The sequence below is a fragment of the Erinaceus europaeus genome, chromosome 6 (assembly GCF_950295315.1).
Source record: "Erinaceus europaeus chromosome 6, mEriEur2.1, whole genome shotgun sequence".
NCBI classification, from domain to species: domain Eukaryota; kingdom Metazoa; phylum Chordata; class Mammalia; order Eulipotyphla; family Erinaceidae; genus Erinaceus; species Erinaceus europaeus.
The window spans coordinates 41317095-41341918 of NC_080167.1; the positions used below are offsets into that span (position 1 = coordinate 41317095).

Consider the following 24824-nt stretch of genomic DNA (forward strand, 5'->3'; position numbering starts at 1 on the left):
CCAAGTGATTGACATAAACTTGATTATGGGGGTGAGGGGAGTAGGTATACAATCACATTAAATATATTGTCTGCCAAGTCATTCATACACAGAATCATGTTCTCTAATACTTCCTAGAGTACACTGTGGTATTTTACTATTTTTATTCAGTGATTCACTAAGTAAGAACCTATTACAAACGAAAGGGCGGGGGATAGTGCTGAGGACATATGCCAAGAGGAAAATAGATACAACCACAGTCCTCAAAGATTCAGATTACTTTCTCCACTGGCAAGTAAACAGATAAATTCCAGCACTATGTAGATCGTTTTGATGCTTACTTTTCTCATCATAACCACAAATTACCAATCCCTTTGAAAGATAGAATATTAACACATGGGTAGGGTAGATAGCATAATAGTTATGCAAAAAGATTCTCATGACTGACACTCCAAAGTTCCAGGTTCAATCCACTGCACCACCACAAGCCAGAGCTAAGCAGTGTTCTGGTTAAATAAACAAAATGTTTTTTTTTAAATACTGTCATATGTATTGGGCATGCAATGCAGTACGCAAGTGTTCAATTAAATACACGCCATGGTTCATGCCAACTTTAAAAAAAATGCTATTGCAGTGGTTATACACAAGGAAGTTTTGGGCTAAGACACACTGGCTAAACTTGAATTTACCCGAACAATTTTATTTCGACTTCATACCACTCTACTCCCCCCCCAAAAAAAAAAAAAAACACTAAGAAAAAAGTTTGCTTGAATCTGGTCGCTATCTTCCACTGCAGCTACCAGCTGTGGGGCGCCCGCGGAACCCCGGCGTAGACGCACAATTGCTTCTGCCCAGCGGGGAGCTGCCGCCACCCCACGAACCAAGCGGAGACCCCTCCTCCCCCAGCCCCCAACCCCTCCCTCCTCCCCCCTCCCCTTCCCTCCTCCCTCCTCCCTAACCCTGGAGGAGCGCGCGAAGCCTGGGCGAGCTCGGCTGGGGCCGTTGAACTGAGTCGGACCGGACGCCATGTCAGCCCAGGGAGTGATAGTGCTGCTGTTGTGGCTGAGCTGCTGCGGCTCGGCCCTGTGGAGGTAGCCAGCGCCAGTCACAGGAGGGGGGTACCCCTGCACCCCTGGGGTACGGGACGCTGCGACCCTTCCGAGCGGCCCGGCCCCCTGGCCACCCAGCCCTGCAGCGGCACCTGCTCGGGTGTTTCCTGCCTGCAGCCTGCAGCCTGCAGCGTTCAGTGAGCAAGAACAGATGAGGGACTTCGACAGCACCCCACCCCTTAAATTACCTCGTGGCGTGGCTGTACCTTCTCCCCGGTTCCTCGGGGCCAGACTGCTAAGCCCCTAAGAACCCTTCAAGTCATTTGCACCTTCTGAGCCCTTATTTAGCTAAAAGGAGTGGGGTGGGACAAGTGAGAGCCCCAAAGTCACCCTGAGAGCCCCTTTTCTCAGATATTTAGACAGTAGACAGTTTAGGTTAGATGGCTGTGGTTAAATGATTATGTGAAAGGGTCTTATGAAATGTTTTTCTTTCATTTTTTTTTTTTTTAAACACTACTGTTTAGTTTATTTGATAGCGCAGAGAGACTGAGAGCAGAGAGGGAGGTAGAGCAGTAGAGAGACACCTTGCAGCACTTCTCCACTGCTCGTGAAACTGTCCCCTGCAGGTGGAGGTGAACTTGAGTCCTTGTATATGGTGAGGTGTGCTTTCAACCGGGTGCACCACCGACCAGCCCCCCTTAAGAAATGTTACTACAGTACAGATACAAGGGAGTTTGATACCTGTGTGAAGTGACTGGGAAAATGAAAGTTCGTCGGTGCAAGTTAGATTTTTTTTTTATTATTATTATTATTGGGGAATTAATGTTTTACATTCAACAGTAAGTACAATAGTTTGTACATGCATAAATTCCCCAGTTTCCCATATGACAATACAACCCCCACTAGGTCCTCTGAATCCTTCTTGGACCTGTATTCTCCCCACCCAACCACCCCAGAGTCTTTTACTTTGGTGCAATATGCCAATTCCATTTCAGGTTCTACTTGTGTTTTCTTTTCTGATCTTGTTTTCAACTTCTGCCTGAGAGTGAGATCATCCCATATTCATCCTTCTGTTTCTGACTTATTTCACTCAACATGATTTTTTCAAGGTCCATCCAAGATCGGCTGAAAACAGTGAAGTCGCCATTTTTCACAGCTGAGTAGTATTCCATTGTGTATATATACCACAACTTGCTCAGCCACTCATTTGTTGTTGGACACCTGGGTTGCTTCCAGGTTTTGACTATTACAAATTGTGCTGCCAAGAACATATGTGTACACAGATCTTTCTGGATGGATATGTTGGGCTCCTTAGGATATAGCCCCAGGAGAGGAATTGCAGGGTCATAGGGTAGGTCCATTTCTAGCCTTCTGAGAGTCCTCCAGACTGTTCTCCACAGAGGTTGGACCAACTGACATTCCCACCAGCAGTGAGGAGGGTTCCTTTGACCCCACACCCTCTCCAGCATTTGCTGCTGTTACCTTTTCTGATGTATGACGTTCTCACAGGAGTGAAGTGGTATCTCATTGTTGTCTTTATTTGCATTTCTCTGACAATCAGAGACTTGGAGCATTTTTTCATGTGTTTCTCAGCCTTTTGGATCTCTTCTGTGGTGAATTTTCTGTCCATGTCCTCCCCTCATTTTTGGATGGGGTTATTTGTTGTCCTGTTGTTGATTTTGGCAAGCTCTTTATATATGTTGGTTATTAAACTCTTGTCTGATGTATGGCATGTAAAGATCTTCTCCCATTCTGTGAGGGGTCTCTTGGTTTGGGTAGTGGTTTCTTTTGCTGTACAGAAGCTTTTTAATTTGATTTAGTTCCATAGGTTTATACTTCCTTTAGTCTTCTTTATAATTGGATTCATATCATTGAAGATGTCTTTAAAATTTATGCGGAAAAGAGTTTTGCCAATGTTTTCTTCTAAGTATCTGGAAGTTTGTGGTCTAACATCCAAGTCCTTAATCCACTTGGAATTTACTTTTGTATTTGGTGAAATAGAGTGATTCAGTTTCATTCTTCTGCATGTTTCAACCCATTGTTTCCAACACCATTTGTTGAAGAGACTCTGCTTTCCCCATGTAATAGTCTGGGCCCCTTTGTCAAAGATTAGATGTCCATAGGTGTGGGGGATCACTTCTGGGCTCTCAATTCTATTCCACTGGTCAGTGTGTCTATTCATGTTCCAGTACCAAGCAGTTTTGATTAAAATGGCCCTATGATACAATTTGAGATCTGGGAGTGTGATGCCTCCGGTTCTATTCTTTTTTCTCAAGATTGTTTTGGCAATTCTAGGTCTTTTCTGGTTCCAGATAAACATTTGTAGCATTTGTTCTATTCTCCCCAAAAAATGTGGTTGGGATCTTGATGAGGATAGCATTAAATTTGTAGATGGCTCTGGGTAGTATATTCATTTTGATGATGTTAATTCTACCAACCCATGAACATGGAATATCTTTCCACTTCTTTGAGTCTTTTTCAAGTTCCTTGACTAGTGAATCATAATTTTCAGTGTACAAGTCTTTCAATTCTTTGCTTAGGTTTACTCCTAGATATTTTATTGGTTTTGTTGCTATAGTAAAAGGAATTGATTTCTGGATTTCAGCTTCTTCTAACTTAGTGTTTGCATAGAGGAATGCCACTGACTTTTGAATGTTAATTTTTTAGCCTCACACCTTACTGTATTGCCTGATGATTTCCAAAAGCTTCTTGCTGGATTCCTTAGGTTTTTCTGTGTATATTATCATGTCATCTGCAAATAGGGAGAGCTTGACTTCTTCTCTTCCAATCTGTATCCCTTGAATTCCTTGCTCCTGCCTGATTGCTATGGCAAGAACTTCCAACACTATGTTGAATAGTAATGGTGATAGTGAGCATCCCTGTCTAGTATCTGATCTGAGTGGAAATGCTTCCAGTTATTCACCATTGAGTATGATGTTGGCTGTAGGTTTGCTATATATAGACTCCACTATCTTGAGGAACTTTCCATCTATTCCCATTTTTTGTAGTGTTTTGATCATAAAGGGATGTTGTATTTTGTCAAAGGCTTTCTCTGCATCTATTGATATGAACATGTGGTTTTTGGTCTTGCTTTTGTTAATGTGGTGGATCACACTGATTGATTTACGTATATTAAACCAACCTTGCATGCCTGGGATAAACCCCACTTGGTCATGATGAACAATCTTTTTGATATACTGCTGTATCCGGTTAGCTAGAATTTTGTTCAGTATTTTAGCATCTATGTTCATCAGAGATATTGGTCTGTAGTTTTCTTTTTTAGTTGTGTCCCTGTCTGCTTTTGGTATCAGAGTGATATTAGCTTCGTAGAAGCTTGCAGGGAGTATTCCAGTGTCTTCAATCTTCTGGAAGACTTTTAAAAGTAAAGGTATTTGTTCTTCTTTGAAGGTTTTGTAGAATTCATTTGTAAAACCATCTGGTCCAGGACTTTTATTTTGGGGGAGGTTTTTGATAACTGTTTCAATTTCATTAGCTGTGATGGGCCTGTTCATGTTATCCACTTCTTCTTTACTCAGTTTTGGAAGTTGCTAGGTATCTAGGAAATCGTCCATTTCTTCCAGGTTCTCTAGCTTGGTGGCATATAGTTGTTCATAGAAGCCTCGCATGGTATGTTGAATTTCTGTGGCGTCTGTTGTGATATCTCCTCTTTCATTTAGTATCCGATTTATTTGGGTCTTCTCCCTTTTTTGTTTTGTGAATCTGGCTAAAGGTTTGTCGATTTTGTTCACTCTTTCGAAGAACCAACATTTACTTTCATTGATCTTTTGTATGGTTTTCCTATTCTCAATGTTATTTATTTCTGCCCTAACTTTAGTGATTTCTGTCCTTCTGGTTGCTTTAGGGTTCCTTTGTTGTTCTTCTTCTAGGTCTTTAAGATGTGCAATCAGAGGTTAGTAAAGAGAAAGATGTTTTTTTTCTCATGGTTGTTACAGATTCCTGGCATTTTATTTCATAATACGTTGTTCTGTTAAAAAACAGAATTTCATTAACTTCATATAGTGTACTTTTACTTATTTTTGTGGCTTTGCAGACACCTACAGACCTGCTTCACCATCTGTGAAGTGACCCCCTGCAGGCGAGGAGCCAGGGACTCAAACTAGGATCCTTAACGCTGGTCTTTGCTTTGCACCATGTGCGCTTAACCGCTACACTACCACCCAGTCCCTGAAATGATATCTTTATGACTACTAAGTCTTCCTAAAACTGAGAAATGTTACATATGTGCAAACTACTATATTTTGGTGTCAACCGTAAACCATTAATCCCCCCCAAAAAAAGCAAAAAAAAAAGTCTTCCTATCTAATAAATACTATGTACCTCTATTAAGATCTCCTATAAAATGGATTCTGTTTCAATCTTTTCAGTCCTGTACTTCTTATTTATTTGTCTTATTAACTAAGCTTTCCAGTACAGTACAAATAAAATTAAAACAGTGAGGGCAAGGGAGAAAGTAGAGTGATTATGCAAAACATTTTCATGCCTGCCCGAGGCTGTGAGATCCCAAGTTCAATCACTGGCACCACCATGAGCTGGAGCTGAACAGTGCTTTGGTAGAATCATCATCATAGTATAAAAACAGTGATAGTACCATTCTTCTCTCACTCTAGCTTTTTTTTTAAATTTTTTATTTTTAAAAAGCAAACACTAACAGAAACCATAGGATAAGAGTGATGCAACTCCACACAATTCCCACCACCAGAACTCTGTATCCCATTCCCTCCCTTGATGGCTTTCCTATTCTTTATCCCTCTGGGAGTATAGATCCATGGTCATTATGGGGTGAACCTCTCCAGATTCAAAGGAGTTCTCAAAACTTTACATCAGGCTCAACCTGACACTGTTGACTGGCTACGGAAGAAGGGCAAATGCTAGAAGAAGAAAGGGGTGCAGAAGGTAGAAGGTCTGGCTTCTGTAATTGCTTCCCCATTGAACATGGGCATTGACAGGTCAATCCATACTCCCAGCCTGTCATTCTAACTTTTTAAGAGAATAACACTGTTGCCCCATTTAGGGTATTATTTCCTCTATGTGTTCTGTAAATACCCTCCATCTTGATTAAGGAAGTTTTCCTGTTTCTGACTTGCAACATTTTTTAGATTATGAATTTAAATGCTATTTATCATATTTTCAGTTGATAACATTTGTGAATTTCCCCCCATTTAATTTATGTGACAAGTGTCACTGATAAGGTTTTCTAATAATAACATTGTTCCATCCATGAGGTAAGTCCAACTTGCTTATGGTTTACTATCATAACCTATTTTTTTTAACTTGCAAATCTTATCTTTGGGAATTTTATATATGTATCTCTTTTCCATAACATCTTAGCTTAGTTTTAATACCACTGATACACTAGTTATAAACAACAAATCAGAGAGTATTATCTCTCTTTTAGTTCTCTGAACAACTTTGCATAAGACTGGGATAGTTTGTTTCTTGGAAATTATAGTAGAACTCATATGCATGATGCCCCTGCACCAAATGTATTAGGTATGTTTTAAAGTTATAGCGTCAAACCGTTTAGTAGCTATAGAACTATTTAGGCCTTTTATTTTCATTTTGATAAGATATAAAAATATCTGTCTCATGTAATTTTAAAAAGTATCCATAATTTAGAAGACAGTAGTCCCTCTGACCATAGAGATATATTCCAAGACCTCTAATAGATGTCTAAAAGAGCATTTGAACCCTATGATACTGTGTTTATATATATGTGTGTGTGTGTGTATATATATATATGTATATATGTATATGTGTATATGTGTATATGTGTATATGTGTATATGTGTATATGTGTATATGTGTATATGTGTATATGTGTATATGTATATATGTATATATATGGCACAGTAAGAGATTTGTAGCAATAGCTAGTAATGAAGTTAAACAATTGTGATAGTATACTATAATAAAAGTTATATTAATATGGCCTCCCTTTCTTTTTGAATTATTATTAATAACCACAGTTGTTGACTACAGGTAATTAAAACCATGGGTAAGGAATACAACAGTACTTCCTTATCTTTTACTCTTTCCTTTAAAATGATGGTGCTGGGGATCGGGCAGTAACACAGCAGGTTAAGCGCACATCATGCAAAGTGTAAGGATCTGGGTTCCAGTCCTGGCTCCCCACCTGCAGGGGGGTCACTTCACAGGCAGTGAAGCAGGTCAGGTCTGCAGGTGTCTGCCTTTCTCTCCCCGTCTCTGTCTTCCCCTCCTCTCTCCATTTCTCTCTGTCCTATCCAACAATGACAACATCAACAACAACTACAACCACAATAAAATAAGGGCAACAAAAGGGAAAATACATAATTTTTAAAAATTAAAATGCCGGTGCTTTTTTAGTCATTTTGTAGTCATATTTAATTGGGTCCTCCTCACCCCTTTTTTTGGTCTTCTTCTTGTCATAAACTTTTCTATTGACTCATCTTCATACTTTGTTCTCTGCTTTATTGATTTCTGTTTTCATTTTTTACCTTATTTCTTTCATCTTCTATGAATTTATTTTTTCTTCTTTTTTCCTCAAATATCTTAAACTATGTGTTTAACTAATAGTTTTTTGGTCTTTTTTTTTAAGGATTTTTAAAACTTTATTTGATAGCACAAAGCGAAATTGTGAGGGAATGGGGAGGTAAAGAGGGGGTGGGGCGGTGGCGCACCCAGTTACTTAACTTGGGTGCATAGTACCAAGCACAAAGATGTGGTTTAAGCCCGGATTTCCCAACTGCAGGCATCTATTTTTCTATTTCACCATCCCTTCTCAATTTCTCTCTGTTCTAATAAAAATTAGAAGGAAAAAAAATGGCTGCCAGGAGCTGTGGATTTGTAGTGCTGGCATTGAACCCCAGCAATAACCCTGGTGGCAATTGAAAAAATATATAATAATAACCAAATAAACTTAATTTTAAAAGCCAGAAAGAAGTAGAGAGATACCTGCAACTATACTTCACTACTCGTGAGGCTTTCTAACCCTGCAGGTGGGGACTGAGGATGCTTGAATCATGTCCCTATACAAAGTAACATGCAATTAACTAGTATGCCTCCGCCAGATCCCCTGATCTTTATTCTTTATTAATATGACTTTAAAGGTCTCAAGGGAGTCGGGCTGTAGCGCAGTGGGTTAAGCGCAGGTGGCGCAAAGCACAAGGACCGGCATAAGGATCCCGGTTCAAACCCCGGCTCCCCACCTGCAGGGGAGTCGCTTCACAGGTGGGGAAGCAGGTCTGCAGGTGTCTATCTTTCTCTCCTCCTCTCTGTCTTCCCCTCCTCTCTCCATTTCTCTCTGTCCTACCCAACAACGACAACAACAATAATAACTACAACAATAAAAAACAACAACAAGGGCAACAAAAGGGAATAAATAAATAAAATAAATTTTTTTTTAAAAGTCTCAATATCCCTTAAGAATAGATATGTTATCTTTTCATTGTCACATTTAAGTATTTTAACATTCATTATTATTTCTTCTGTAGCCCTTGAATTATTTGGCAGTTTGTTTTTCTTTTCCAAATATGTGAATGTTTTTTATAATTTCATCCATTAATTGTATTATAATTATAAAGCAAATTTCACATGATATTTCTTCACTGATGTTTATTGGAACTGGCTTTATAGTCTAATAGACTGTCAGCTTTTATAGCTATCTCAAAAGAATGTGTTTTCTAATGTTTTTTTCTAGTTCTGTTGGATTAAATTTTGTAATGGGTTGATCTTCTTTGTCCCTGAATTTTTAAAAAAATATTTTATTTATTTATTAATGAGAGGGATAGGAGGAGAGAGAAAGAACCAGGGGACTCAACTCAGGACCTCGTGCTTCAGAGTCAAACACTTTATCCACCTCCTGGACCACCCTGAAAATATTTTGTCTCAAAGCTCTTTTTTTTTTCTCTCATACTAGTATATTCATTTTCAGTGAGCTTTGAACTTCATGGGAGAATCCTAATCAGTACATAGAACAAGACATACTTGATACACTTCAGGAATCCTCACATCGTAGATGTATTTGAGTAGTCAACGCCAGGGGAAATTATACTCCTAAAATCTTTTAGTAGCAGTATAAAGCAATATATTTTGAAATGTAAGGACTCAGAATATCCTTGTATAATTCTGATAAAGAAGCTCATTAAATAAGGAAACTTCAGTGGTCCCATATACACACAGATGTTACCTTGGGTTTAAGATTTTAGAGATGGCACAATTTCAGTGGCAATTTGATATATAGTGTAAACTTGGATGGGTTCCTATATACAGTATATAGAGAATATGTAGTTAGAGATTCTTTTTCTTTATTTTCTTTTAGAGAGAGTTCAGAGCATGGCTCAGCTCTAGCTTATGGTGGGACTCAGGATTGAACCTGGGACCTGAGACCCTCAGACAGAGCTTTTTTGTTGTTGTTGTTTGGTTGATTGGTTTTGTTTTATTTTCTTGTTTTGAAGATAGAGACAGAAACTGAGATGGGAGGGAGAGATAGAGAGAAGGAGAGTGACAGAGTCATTTACTTTGGTGTAATATACCAACTCTGGTCCAAGTTCTGCTTTGTGTTTTCCATTCTGTTCTTATTATTCAACTTCTGTCTATGAGAAAGAATATCCCATATTCTTCTTTCTATTTCTGACTGATGTCACTTAACATGATTCCTTCAAGCTCCATCAAAGATGAGGTGAAGAAAGTGAAATCACCATTTTTAATAGCTTTGTACTATTCCATTGTGTATATATACCACAGCTTGCTCAGTCACTCAACTGTTGTTGGACACCTGGGTTGCTTCCAGGTTTTGTCTGTTACAAATTGTGCTGCTATGAACATAGGTGTACACAGATTTTTTTGAATGGGTATGTTTGGTCCCTCAGGATATATCCCCGGGAGAGTAATTGCAGAGTGATAGGGTAGGTCCACTTCTAGCCTTCTGAGAGTTCTCCAGACCGCTCTCCAAGGGGTTGGTCCAACTGACATTCCCACCAGCAGTTTCAGCACTTTATTGATTGGCTTTCTCTTAGGTAGGAAATCAGAGAGCTTTGTATTTAATTTAGAGTCAGGACCACTGATGAGGAAGAAGGTTGTACCACAAAATAGGGGAACAGTTTCTTTGTAAAGGTATCTGTGAGTGTGCGAACCGGCGACCTCTCTCAAAGACTATAAAACCAAACCTCTCCTAGTTCATAGTCTAGCAAAATTCCAATGGTCTCTTTCAGTTTTTTTTAATTTCTTTACTGGGGGATTAATGATTTAGAGTTAGCAGTAAATATAATAGTTTGTACATGCATAAAATTTCTCAGATTTCCACATAACAATACAATTCCCACTAGGTCCTCTGTCATCCTTTTCCAGGACCTGTACCATCTCCCACCCACCCCAGAGTCTTTTACTTTGGTGTAGTATACCAACTCCAATTCAGGTTCTACTTGTGTTTTCTCTTCTAATCTTGTTTTTCAACTTCTGCCTGAGAGTGGCACCATCCCATTATTCATCCTTCTGTTTCTAACCTATTTCACTTAACATGATTTCTTCAAGCTCCATCCAAGATGGGATGAAAATGGTGAAATCACCATTTTTTTAAAAATCACTATTAGCTGAGCAGTATTCCATTGTGTATATAGACCACAACTTGCTCCGTCACTCATCTGTTGTTGGACATCTGGGTTGCTTCCAGGTTTTGGCTATTACAAATTGTGCTGCTATGAACATAGGTATACACAAATCTTTTTTGGATGGGTGTGTTGGGTTCCTTAGGATATATCCCCAGGAGAGAAATTGCAGGATCATAGGGTAGGTCCATTTCTAGCCACACACACACAACTGTGCGCAAGGACCTAGGTTCAAGCCTCTGGGCCCCACCTGCAGGAGGAAAGCCTCACAAGTGGTAAACCAGAGCTGCAGGTGTCTCTCTGTCTCTTTCCCTCCATATGACCTCTCCCCTCTCAATTTCTCTCTATCTCTATCCAATAATAATTAAATAAAAATAGTTATGAGGGAGTCGGGAAGTAGTGCAACGGGTTAAGCGCACGTGGCGCAAAGCACAAGGATCCTGGTTTAAGACCCTGGCTCCCCATCTGCAGGGAGTCACTTTACAGGCGGTGAAGCAGGGCTGCAGGTGTCTATCTTTCTCTCCTCCTCTCTGTCTTCCCCTCCTCTCTCCATTTCTCACTGTCTTATCTAACAACGACAGCATCAATAACAACAATAAAAAAGCAAGGGCAACAAAAGGGAAAATAAAGTATTTTTTTAAAGGGAAAATAAATAAATATTTAAAAAGTAGTCATTTAAAAATATACATTTATGATAAAAAAGAAGAGGGAGAAAGACACCTGCTGTCTCACTTCCTATTCATGAAGCTTCTCCCTTCGCAGATGGACACTGGAGACTTGAACTTTGGTCCTTGCACATGGTAACATGTGTGCTCTGCCAGGTAATTTGAAGAAGAAATTAGTTCTAATATTGATGTTTCAACCTTTCCTCCACAGGTATAAAAGTAACAGCCCACACTACAGCATTTTTAGCACCAGAACTACTGTAAGTATTTACATTTTAATGGACTGAATTGTTAATTTTTTCATTTTGAGCAGAACTAATAACAGTTGTATAGCACAGTGTCAACCTTTTAGTTTTATTTCACTTATTTGTAAGATGAATCTTTTTTTTTTTCCCTCCAGGGTTATTGCTGGGTTCGGTGCCTGCACCATGAATCCATCGCTCCTGGAGGCCATTTTGCCCCCCTTTTGTTGCCCTAGTTGTTGCAGCCTCATTGCGGTTATTATTGCTATTGTTGACATTGCTTTGTTGTTGGATAGGACAGAGAGAAATGGAGAAAGGAGGGGAAGACAGAGAGAGGGGGGGAGAGAAAGATAGACACCTGCAGACCTGCTTCACCACCCGTGAAGCGACTCCCCTGAAGGTGGGGAGCCGGGGGCTCGAACCGGGATCCCTACGACGGTCCCTGCGCCTAGCGCCATGTGCGCTTAACCCACTGCGCCACCGCCCGACCCCCAAGATGAATCTTTTTATTTATTGGATAGAGACAAAGAAATCGAGAGGGAAGAGGAAGAGAAAGGAGAAAGACACCTGAAGCCCTGCTTCACTGCTTTTGAAGTTTTTCCCTTCAGGTGGAGACAGGGGACTTGAACCTGTGTCCTTGTACTTTATGACTTGTTCCCAACCAATTGTGCCACTGCCCAGCCCTTATTTAGTTAATTTTATCTTTCTTATATAAGCCCCCTTTCCAATGAATGGATTTAAACATATATGTAGCAAAAAATAGGTATTGTTACTTTGAGTGTTTTATTATTTAATATCCACAAAGTGCTATTTAGCTACAGATAGTATGGCCATAGAATATATTGTCTAAGTTATTAGACTGAAAGAAAGGGCTGCTAATAGTCATGTTGGACCAACAATGATTGGGATGGAGTTCACCTATTAAAAGGTACAGAGTCCCCACCTGCAGGGGGAAAGCTTCACAAGTGGTGAAGCAGTGCTGCAGGTTCTCTCTCCCTCTCTATCTCCATCTCCCCACTCACCTTGATTTTTCTCTGTCTCTACCCAAATAAATAAATACTTTAAAGTAAAAAAAAAAAAAAAAAGCACAGAGTAGGAAGATGGATCAAAAAACACAACACAACCAGTAATCCCACCTAACTCAACAAGATGAACATAAACTCAAAGTGAAAGGATGGAAAACTACCATACATGCCAACAACCACAAAAAAGGGCAGGAGCAGCTATTCTCAATCTGAGATGATAGACATTAAAATAAATAAAATTTAAAAAGATAGGGATGGACATTAATGAATAGTTAATGCTCAGAGGATTAGTCTATCAAGATGTCTGAACAATTATTAACATCTGTGCACCCAGTGAGAGGCCATCTAAATACATCAAACATCTATGAAAGGGCTACATCAATATATTAACAGCAACACAGTAATAGTAAGGGATTTTGACACCACCTGGATGTTTGACTAGAAACTATCAAGTACTTACAGAAAACTATTGGCAGAACTCTTTTCCATCTAAATTTTAAAGATATCTTCAATGAAACAAATCCAACTACAAAAATAAGTAGATAAATACAAAGTTGAACAATAAACACAAAGCAGAACTTGGACTGGGTATGAAGTATTGCACCAAAGTAAAGAACTCGGGGGTGGTGCAGGAGGTGGTGCAGTGATAAAGCTTTGGACTCTCAAGCATGAGGTCCTGAGTTCGATCCCTGGCAGCACATGTACCAGAGTGATGTCTAGTTCTTTCTCTCACCTCCTGTCTTTCTCATAAATAAATAAAATATTTTTTTAAAAAAAAGAACTCTGGGGTGGGGGAGTGGGGGTTCAGGTCCTGGAACATGTTGGCAGAGGAGGACCTAGGGGGTGTTGAATTGTTATGTGGGAAAAGGAGAAATGTGAACAGGGGTAGATGGCATAATGGCTATGCAAAGAGACTTTACTCCTGAGGCTCAGGTTCATGGTGAATTCACCTTCTTCACCCCATCTTGGATGGAGCTCGAAGATAACATGTTAAGTAAGATAAGTCAGAAACAAAAAGATGAATATGAGATGATCTCACTCAGACAGAAGTTGAAAAATAAGATCAGAAGGGAAAACTCTAAACAGAACTTGGACTGGAATTGGTATACTGCACTATAATTAAAGACTCTAGGGTGAGGGGAGAAAGATAGACACCTGCAGACCTGCTTCACCACCTGTGAAGCGACTCTCCTGCAGGCTCCAACCAGTATCCTTACGCCGATCCTTGCGCTTTGTGCCACCTGCTCTTACCCTGCTGCATTACCGCCCAACTCCCTTTTATTTATTTTGCCACAACATTGCTCAGTTCTTTTTATTGGCAGTTCTGGGGGGGTTGAACCTATGCTTTCTCACATGCAAGATTTGTGTGCTATATCCACACTATTACCCGGACCCTGAAGGTAGCTCTTAAGGTAAAAATCTCAATGTGCTTGCATTTCTGAAAATCTTTATTACCTTCATTTCTTGGAGGGGGAAAAAAAAAGGAATAGCTTCTCTGGGAGTACAATTCTAAATTGGTTTCTGTTTTCTTTTCTTTTTAAATTTATTTATTAATGAGAAAGATAGGGGGAGGGTTCAGTTCCTGAAACATAATGGCAGGGGAGGACCTAGTGGGGGTTGTACTGTTATGTGGAAATGTTATGCATGTACAAACTATTATATTTTACTGTTGACTCTAAACCATTAATCCACCAATAAATTAAAAGAAAAAATTTTTGCAGCAGATTTTTGTTTGAACTATTCTGTATTTTGTCTCTATTTCTCTTTTAGATTTTATTGGAGTATGAAGGAACAACATTTTCTGAATGGAGTGTGCCAGAAGCTTGTTCTTTAAAAAACAAAAAGTAGGGCATTTGTTTTGAATGTTAATGTGTGTGTATACTTTTTTATTTTATAGGTGATTTAATATTAATTTACAAAATCATGAGATAATTCCACACCATTATCACCAGCAAAGTTCTGTGTCCCCATACCCTTCACTGCAAACTGCAGTAGTTCTCCCAAGGTCACAGATATGGGTTGACTATATAGTTATCTATCTTTATATAAATTTGCCCTTTTTTTCCTATGGTCCTGCTTTCTTTTCCTTTCTAAGTCAAACCTACACCTGTTACTACTTTCGAATGTCCTTTCTTTTTCCTCTTCTCTCTCCAGGTCCTGATGGAATTGAGGTTCAGAGCCCTCTAGTCATCTTCCCCTAACATTTCTCCCCTTTTGGGAGTATGGACAAAAATTCTCTATGGGGTGCAGAAGATGGGAGTTCTGGCTTCTGTAATTGCTTCTCTGCTGGACATGGATGTTGGCAAGTCAATCCACACCTCCAGCTTGATTCTTTCTTTCCCTGATGGTATACTTTTATCCATCAAAAGGAATGCATATAGCAAATGAGACATAGCTCACTGATAAGGGACACAGTCCAGGATCAATTTCTAGCATCGTATGAGAGTACCACAGCACTGAGAGAAATTCCAGTGCTGGTTTTTTGTTGTTGTTTTTTTTACATGCTAATTTTTTTATTTTTAAAATATTTTCTTTAATGGTTTTTATTTTAGTATTATCTTTATTTATTTATTGGATAGAGACAGCTATAAATCAAGAGGGGAAGGGGAGATAGGGAGAGAGACGCACCTGCAGCCCTGCTTCATCATTCATGAAGCCTTCCCCCTGCAGGTGGGAACCAGTGACTCAAACCTGAGTCCTTGCACATTGTAACATTGTAACATGTGCACTTAACCAGGTGCACCACAACCCAGCCTCTCCCTTCCTTTGTTTTTCCTACCAGAGTGCTGCTCAGCTGGTTTATAGTGTGTCATGGGGAGACTGAACCTGGGACTTCGAAGTTTCAGGCATGAGAGTCTCTTTAAAGAACCCTGCCCTCCAGTGCTGTTTTATCTTTTTCTCTCTACCTTTTTCTATTTTTCTAAATTAGAAAAAAAATTAATCCAAGGAACCAGGTACGGGTGCACCTAATCATAGTGACTCTTTGCATACATTAACATGTGGCATGACCCAGGTTCAAGTCCCTGATCCCCACCTGCAAGGGGAGAAGCTTCACAGAGGGTGGAGCAGTACTGCAGGTGTCTCTCTCTGTCCTCGACTCCTGCCTCTCATTCTATTAAAAACAGAAAGGAAAAGAGAAACCATGACTACTGGACATGGTGCTAGTGAGGAGGCATTGAGACCCAGCGCCATAATCCTGGTAGTAAAAAAGAACTCCAAGAGCAGGTAAACTGCATATACACAACCCCCCCACATATATATGTAATATAAATATTCAGATTCAAGACTGTGATTTAATATTAATCTCACCCCTTTAAGTAAGTGTGAAAAGACAAAATGGTTTTTAAAATAGAAGAAAAATACCTCAACATATTTGTTAGTAAATTAATGTTTGGACAATAGTATATAGATAAGCTTTTATTAATCTCTGTGCATCTGTACTTAATTCTCCTTTTCTGCTTTTTTTTTTTTTTTTTTTAAATGCTAGGTCACCTAAAACAGAGCTGCGTTGTTCTTCACCTGGAATTCATGCTATCAAACCAATTGTGACAGGCCCAGTAAGTTTATTTTAATAACTTATTACTTATCACTAAAGTTTTATTTTAATTTTCTTTAAACACACACACACACATATAATTTCCTTCCACCCCCATGGTCCTGCATTCACCTCTTTTTTAAGTCACACCTACTCTAAGTGGTCTTCCTATTTTTCTTTTCTCCCTCAAATAAGCAAGATAGTGCCTGACTTTCTCAGGTACTTTCCAGATTTATAGATTTATTTCCTTTTCAGTGATGGATATACCTTGTTTGTTCTCAGTATGTTTGCATCCACTGTTTCCATTTTAATGATAATAATTCTCACACCTCTTATTACCATGAAAGTAGCTAAGATTAAGAGCCATTTCTAGTAAATTTCTTTTTTTTATTCCACTCTGTTTTCTTCAATTTAAGTAAATGTTTTTAGTGGACTTATGTGTTTTTGAAGCCGCTGAAGTTTACAAAAAAAAAAAAAAAAAAAAGGAAAACCACATACAAATGTATCTGAAATAACTGTTATCGTGCCAGTGTGACAAGCCCTATCTTTAGGTTGAAGTTTGTGATTTATTATTAATAATTTCACATTTCAAGGGACAAGTAGTAGACAGTGTAGTCTGAGGAAAGGTCAGATGAATATGAGTTAATGTTCAAACTCTGTAAAGTTAAAAAAAAAAGTACATATTTTAGTTCATGAGTGTTTACCAGTTTCAAGAACATAGTCTTGGGGAAGTAAAGGATCCTTGTCTCTGGTTGCTTGTTAGAAGTACATATAAGCACAAGGACCCGAGTAAGGATCCCGGTTCAAGCCCCCGGCTCCCCACCTGCAGGGAAGTCACTTCACAGGGAGTGAAGCAGGTCTGCAGGTGTCTGTCTTTCTCTCCCCCCCTCTGTCTTCCCTGACAGAGAGAAATGGAGAGAGAAGGGAGAGACAGAGAGGGGGAGAGAAAGCTAGACACCTGCAGACCTGCTTCACCGCCTGTGAAGCGACTCCCCTGTAGGTGGGAGCCAGGGGCTTGAATCAGGATTCTTACGTGGGTCCTTGCATTCTGCCCCACGTGTGCTTAACCCGCTGCACTACTGCTTGACTCTCTCATTGCATTTATTTTCTATGTTTCAGTTTCTTTTGTGTTATTTTAGGATGTAGATGACGAACGCTTTTTGCTTGTGGACAGTTCTCATATCTGCTTTCACTGGTATTACAAATATGTGTAAGTAACACAATCTTAAATATAAAAATAATTAGTACTTTTAAGAATATTTAACTTTTAATAACCGCAAATAAACAATAATATAAACAATAAGTTAACAATGCAGGCATGAGAGGTGAGCACTGAAATTCTATTAGGGCACTGAACTTAGAAGCATGAGTTTGATTCCTGACTTTGCATAGGCCAGAGAGATGTTCTGATTCTATTTCTCTCTTCCTCTCTACCTAAGTAAGTCAGGGTGTTGGGGGTGGGGTGGGGGGGAGAGTATAATGATTATGCAAAAAGGCTTTCATACCTGATGCTCTAAAGCCGCAAGTTCAGTTCCCCACATCACCATAACCCAGAGATGAAAAATACTCTAGTCTCTGTGTGTGTGTGTCTCATTAAAAGAATAAAACAATATAAAATATATTTTTCAAAAATAAGTAAATTTAAAAAGTAGCAATAGCAAATACTATTTGAATATTTGTGCATGTTCATACTATGTATATGCTATATGTTCATAATAACATGCATATATGTGTATTTTTAGTTCATAAATGAGGAAATACAAGCTTTGATAGGTTAAATAATTTAGACAAAAATATTAAAAGCTGACAAAAGATAGCATTGGAATTGACTTTTTTTTTCAGACTATAAAATTTTTACTCCTATTGGGTTATGAAACAAACTCACCTTGTCTTGGATAGTCTTCAAATCCATTTGAAGAACTAAAGAACTATAACCAAGAAAGGAAAACTGGTATAAGAAAAATAATTAACTATATTATAGAATCATTTATTAAATAAAATATGTCAACTAATCAAGATTTTTTTAGTGTCATAAACAAGGCTGGCTATCTCCTGAGCATTCAATAGGATACATATAAGCAGTCCCTGCTTTCCAGTTGACTACAGTGGTTGTGTGTGTGTGTGTGTGTGTGTGTGTGTGTGTGAGAGAGAGAGAGAGAGAGAGAGAGAGAGAATCCTGAACATCTCTTCCTTTGGGGGAGCAACGCATCCACTATTCTTTAATGAAATTTTTCATTTCATGTAATCTATATGATATTAACTCTACAACCCCACCTTCCATAGGTCAGAATGATTAATTGAAGATTGTTATGTGACCTAAGTAGAAACAATCAGGCAACTCATGTCTTCAGTAAAGCATGGTTATTGATAGTTTTATCGTCCTGGTTTACATGGTCCTTTTAAAGTCGAATGGCTCCATAGTCTATGTACAACTTTGAGACTGAAAGTCCTAATAACTGGATTTCAGCAAACCTCATAGGAACATTTAGCCATTCCTCTCTAAATTATTGTTAACTTCTCAGAATTTTACCAAGAGACAAGAATTGAAGTTCTATAGGTACACATAAAACTGAACGTCCTCTTTCTAGTTGGCCCCTTCATAGATGCCTATCACCAAGTTTCCTTGTGTAGTTTTTGAGCCAGTTGAGAAAGTAACTAAGGAAATTTGGGGAATAAAATTTGTTGATATTACTGAGATCTTGCCTCTGTGATCAGATAGGCTACTTTCCTCTTTCCTGTAGAGGAGACTATGGGAACCATCAAAAAAGAGAGTCTGGCTTAATGAGTTGTGAATCTTATTCACATATACTGAACCCCCAAAGCTAGTTAAAGAGATAGGCCCCCAGACTATCCCAAGCCAGATGTTTTCTCCATTAGAACAAAAGCAGACAGAGGGGCAGTTTAGTCCCAAAGAGAATTCCGTGGGAGCTGAGTGTTTTTCTATTACATAGTGATAGATTGTAAACAAATGTTCACATTCAATAGCCTATAAAAAAAATACATTTAAAGAACCAAACTAAGGGACTAGGCGGTAGATCACATATGTTACAATGCACAAGGACCAAGATTCAAGTCCTCTGTCCCCACCTGCAGGGGGGAAACTTCAACAAATGGTAAAGCAATATTGTATCTCTCTCTCTCTCTTTCTCTTCCCCCTTCCCTCTCAATTTCTATCTCTATCCAAAATAAGTAACAAAATAAATAAAAATATTTTTAAAAAGAATCAAACTAATACCTAATGTATATGTCCATCACACAAATTAAGGAAAATAACATCAGTTCCTTAGAATCTGTATTATGTCCCTGCTGTTACTTCCTACTCATCTCCCAAAAGCTAGCCACTACTGTAAGTATTGTATAAAAAATGACTCCTTGCCACTTTAGTTTACCAATGTCATTTGACAATGATAAGTTGATTAGTTTTGTCACTATTGAGATGTTAGATTCGCCATGACTCTTATGAAGAATCCCAAGTAGTGATTTTTATTTTAATACAAACAGACAGAGACAAAGAGGAAGTGACAGGAGACCACAGCTCCAGAGTTTCTTTCAGTACTGCGAGGACTGGGTTTGAACCAGAGTCACTTGCATTGCCATTATCCAAGTGAGTTATTTCTCTCTCTGTCTGTCTCTTTCTCTCTCTCTCTCTTTCGATTTTACTTTTAAATGAGAAAGAAAAAAGAAAAGAAGGAAGGAAGGAAAGAAAGAAAGACAGCAAAGAAGGAAGGAAGGAAGGAAGGAAGAAAGAAAGAAAGAAAGAAAGGAGGAAAGAAAGAAAGGAGGAAAGAAAGAAAGGAAAAGAAAGGGAAAGAAAAAGAACCAGACATTAATCACCATTTTGACACATGTGCTGCTGGGGACTGAACTCTGGACCATATGCTTGAGAGTTCAATGCCTCATCCACTGCGCCATCTCCTGGACCACTATTTCTCTGGCTCTATAATAAACAGCTTTTTAAAAATAATTGTTTTCTATTTATTTATTAGCATAAGTTATAGAGGGAGAGAAAGAGAAACATTAGGATTTCATGACTCCGAGTTCAGCACCCTGCTCACTGTGCCAGGTACAGCTTTTAAATACAACTTTGTATGCTCAGCTTTCTTGAATGGGTACAATGAGAAGAGTGTCCAGGAGAGAAACCTGGGTTGAGTTCATACTTAAGGCAAGACATATTTCAAAAATATAAAGACTGGGAGAGAATCATAGAAGAAACTGATGTCACCAAGATGGCAGTATAAGATATCCCAGCATCCATTTTCTGATGAAGATGAACAATAACATAGCTGCTACCTGTGGACAAAACAGCTTCAAAAGAGATCAGGAGTCCATTTAAAAAACTACAGCAACATCTGTTGCATGATGCACAGAAAGATAAGTAATTGTACCCATATGTCTACATCTGCACTGTATATCATTAAACTCCCCCAGTGAAAAATAATCGGTGTATTGCACCAAAGTAAAAGACTCTGGGGTGGGTGGGTGGGGAGATACAGGTCCATAAAGGATGATAAATGACATAGTGGGGGTTGTATTGTTAAATGGGAAACTGGGGAATGTTATGCATGTACAAACTATTGTATTTACTGTTGAATGTAAAACATTAATTCCCCAATGAAGAAATAAATTTTTTTAAAAAAAGACTCTGGAGTGGGGGTGGGAGGGGTTCAGGTCCTGGAACATGATGGCAGAGGAGGACCTAGAGGGGGGTGAATTGTTATGTAGAAAACTGAGAAATGTTATGCATGTACAAACTATTCTATTTTACAGTAAGTCATTAATCCCCCAATAAAGAAATTAAAAATAAAAATAGAATGTATTTGTAAAATATAAAAAACTTATCAGACATGTTGATACTTTTTATTTATTTATTTATTTATTCATTCATTCATTTATCTATTTTGTCTCCAGGGTTATCGCTGGGGCTCGGTGCCTGCACTACGAATTAATTGCTCCTGGAGGCCATTTTTTCCCTTTTGTTGCCTTTGTTGTTTATTGTTGTTATTATTATTGTTGTTATTGCTGGATAGGACAGAGAGAAATGGAGAAAGGAGGGGAAGACAGAGAGAGGGAGAGAAAAAAGAGACACCTGCAGACCTGCTTCACTGCCTGTGAAGTGACCTCCCTGCAGGCGGGGAGCAATATGTTGATACTTTTTTTAAATTTGGAGATGAGTTGGATCGACCTTCTCGTGGTGCATCCCATGAGTACCCATTTATTGGGGAAATTGACGATCCTTCCTAGCCGACTGAATCCACATGGATCCCAGTCACTTTCAAAGCCAGCAACAAGCAGACATCAGGCTCAACCTGACGCTGTTGACTGGCTACGGAAGAAGGGCAAACGCTAGAAGAAGAAGAAGGAGATGAATGCTTTACAGATGGCAGGAAATACAATAGTTTGTACATGTGTAACATAACCCTGGAGACAAAATAAATAAGTAAATAGCTTCACAAGCTGTGAAACAGATCTGCAGGTGTCTTTCTCTCCCCTTCTCTGTCTTCCTCTCTCTCAATTTCTGTCCTATCCAACAACAACAGCAACAATAACAATGGGGAACAAAAGGTAGCCTCCAGGAGGAGTGGATTCGTAGTGCAGGCACTGAGCCCCAGCAATAACCCTGGAGGCAAAAGAAGAAGAAGAATAGTAACAGTAATAAAAAATAAATAAATAACTCCTACCCATACTATAATAAATGCCTTTCAAGATAAAACTAGAAAAAAGAAAAGAAACTATAGCAACACAGTGGGACAAAAACCTGATAAATACTACACACAAAGGGAAGGAACCATAGCTCCATTTACCTGTATCATACTCCCCAGGTTGATATTGCCAAATTAGTGCCCCTCACTGGCACTAGCAGAAGTCAAAAGACACCACATAAATCATTTTAAAGACTTCGGAGAGGGAGGCCAGGCCGTGGTGCACCGGGTAAAGTGCACATAGTAATACGACGTGCAAGAATATGGGCAAGGACCTGAGTTCAAGCCCCCGGCTCTTCACTTGCAAGGGGGAGGCTTTCATACGAGTAGTGAAGCAGGTCTGCTGATGTCTTTCTCTTCCTCTCTCTATCTCCCCTTCCTCTCTCAATTTCTCTCTGTCCTATCGAATGAAAAGAAAGAAGAAGGAAAAAAAAGGAAGGAAGGAAAGGAAAAAAGAAGGAAGAAAAAGAAAAAAAGCTGCCAGAAGTAGTGGATTCATAGTGTTGGCTTGGAGAAAATAGAAACCAAGTGGTCCAGGAGGTGGCGCAGTGGATAAAGCACTGGATTCTCAATCATGAGGTCCCAGGTTCAATCCCTAGCCATACATGTACCAGAGTAATGTCTGGTTCCTTCTCTTTCTCCCCCTATCTTTCTCATTAATAAATAAATTTAAAAAGAAAAGAAAACAGAAACCAATTTAGAATTGTACTCCCAGAGAAGCTATTCCTTTTTTTTTTTTCCCCTCCAAGAAATGAAGATAATAAAGATTTTCAGAAATGCAAGCACATTGAGATTTTTACCTTAAGAGCTACCTTCAGGGTCCGGGTAATAGTGTGGATATAGCACACAAATCTTGCATGTGAGAAAGCATAGGTTCAACCCCCAGAACTGCCAATAAAAAGAACTGAGCAATGCTGTGGCAAAATAAATAAAAGGGAGTTGGGCGGTAATGCAGCAGGTTAAGAGCAGGTGGCACAAAGCGTAAGGATACTGGTTGGAGCCCCCGGCTCCCCCCCTGCAGGGGAGTCGCTTCACAGGCGGTGAAGCAGGTCTGCAGGTGTCTATCTTTCTCTCCCCTTCTCTGTCTTCCCCTCCTCTCCCCATTTCTCTCTGTCCTATCCAACAACAAACAACATCAACAATGGCAATAATAATAACCACAGCGAGGCTACAACAACAAGGGCAACAAAAAGGGGGAAAAATGGCCTCCAGGAGCGGTGGATTCATGGTGCACCGAGCCCAGCAATAACCCTGGAGGGAAATAATAATAATTGTGTTTGGTGGTGGAGGTTGGAGGTTCACTTATCTCACCACAGTGATCGTTTTTATATATAAATGCCAAATCATTATGATGAACAAATGAAACTTAAATGATGCTATATCTAATGAGGATACAATAAAAAAAAATAGCTGGATAATGTTGCATTTTAAAGACAGCAACAACTAAATATGAAAGAACTATGGAGGTAAAGTTATTCATCAGAGAGTAAACAAAATGCTAATGGAACTACATAGCAGATACAGAGTATCTGGACTAAAATTTTTTTCTTTTTAAACTGCGGATATCTGTTAACAAAGGTATGCAAAAACATTTGCCATTGTAGCAAGATCTAAATACCTTAAGATAAATAGAATGAAAATTGTATATGATCTATAAACAGAAGCCTACAAAATTTTGTAGAGATTAGCAAAAAAGATATCTATCATGTGAATAAATTAGAAGACTCGTTTTGTTAAATTGTCTAGCTGCTGTGGCATATTAAAATGATAAAGAATCAAAACCAAAAAAATGAATAAAATAATCTTTGCCATTGAGGAAAAAAAAATGATAGGCACAAGGAACCTAGCTAAGAAAATTAAAAGTATCTTAAAAAGCATTTTATTTTATTTTACTTTTATTATTTTGGATAGAGGCAGAAAGAAATTGGAAGGGTCCCCACACCACCATAAACCAGAGCTGAGTAATGCTCAAGAAAGAAAGAAAGAAAGAAGTTGAAAGAACCAGGTGGAACCACTGCCCAGCCTCGGAATTAAACATTTACATATGTTGTTTCGAAGCCCACCAGAAGCGGGGAGGGGTGGGTGATGCGGCAAGGCTGATAGGAAGGTTGGAATTCCCTTGTGTACTCTTGCCACATCTCGCTCGACCACAAGACTAGCATGCCTAGGGGAGACTGATGGACGAGCTTGGGGGGGGGGGGTCAGCCATTCATGCTCTAACACACATCAGACCCACACTGCACTATAGACCTTTTTGTGAAATTATGATAGCATATTTAAAAATATATTTTATTAGGGTGGGGGTATAGCATAATGGTTACGCAAAGAGACTTTCATGCCTGGGGCTCTCAAGTCGCAGGTTTAATCCCCCACACCGCCATAAGCCAGAGCTGAGCAGTGCTCTGGTAAAAAATAAATAATTAAATATATATATACATATATATGTATATAGATAAATATAGATATATTATTTATTTATTTTAATGAGAGAGCCACAGAAAGAGGGGGAGAGAGAAAGAGACCAGAACATTGAGTAGCTCTGGTGCTGGGGATTGAACCTGGGACCTTGGAACCTCAGGCATGACAGCAGATTTTTAAGGAAGATTAATTATGCAGTTTTACCTAAATGAATTTTCACTATTGTTAAGGAAGCACACAGACTCAAGCCCAAAAGTTTTCTGTAGTGAGACACAATGTGTGTGTGTTTGTTTGTGTGTGTGTTTTGTGTGTGTGTGTTGTGTGTCAGTCACACATAATTATAGATACATGTCAGTTATATTTTTTTACAGCTTGTAAGTGTGTATGTGTCTATAGTTGATGATAAAGAAAATACTCAAATATCCAGAAACATGCATGTTTAAATAGTAAGTAGTATATTAAAAATCATAGCATGTTGTTCACTAAATACTGTTTGTTCTTTTCTCTTCAGAGACCACTTTCACAATTTAAGCCAGGTAAATATAAATATATGTATTCTGTATAATCTGTTGTTACTATATCATTCCATTATGGTCATCTATAATCA

General features: G+C 38.9%; 1 protein-coding gene across 1 annotated transcript in view; it reads left to right on the forward strand.

The window, feature by feature from the left end:
• The first annotated feature begins 273 nt into the window (after positions 1-273).
• Positions 274-24824, forward strand: part of CATSPERE (catsper channel auxiliary subunit epsilon) — a 129922-nt gene continuing 105371 nt past the window's right edge. Inside the window, exons 1-6 of the mRNA XM_007534920.2 lie at positions 274-1070; positions 11510-11558; positions 14336-14409; positions 16053-16122; positions 17240-17310; positions 24729-24753. Of these exons, the coding sequence (XP_007534982.2) occupies positions 1006-1070; positions 11510-11558; positions 14336-14409; positions 16053-16122; positions 17240-17310; positions 24729-24753 (354 nt within the window). The 5' untranslated portion in view covers positions 274-1005. The remainder of the gene's footprint in view (positions 1071-11509; positions 11559-14335; positions 14410-16052; positions 16123-17239; positions 17311-24728; positions 24754-24824) is intronic.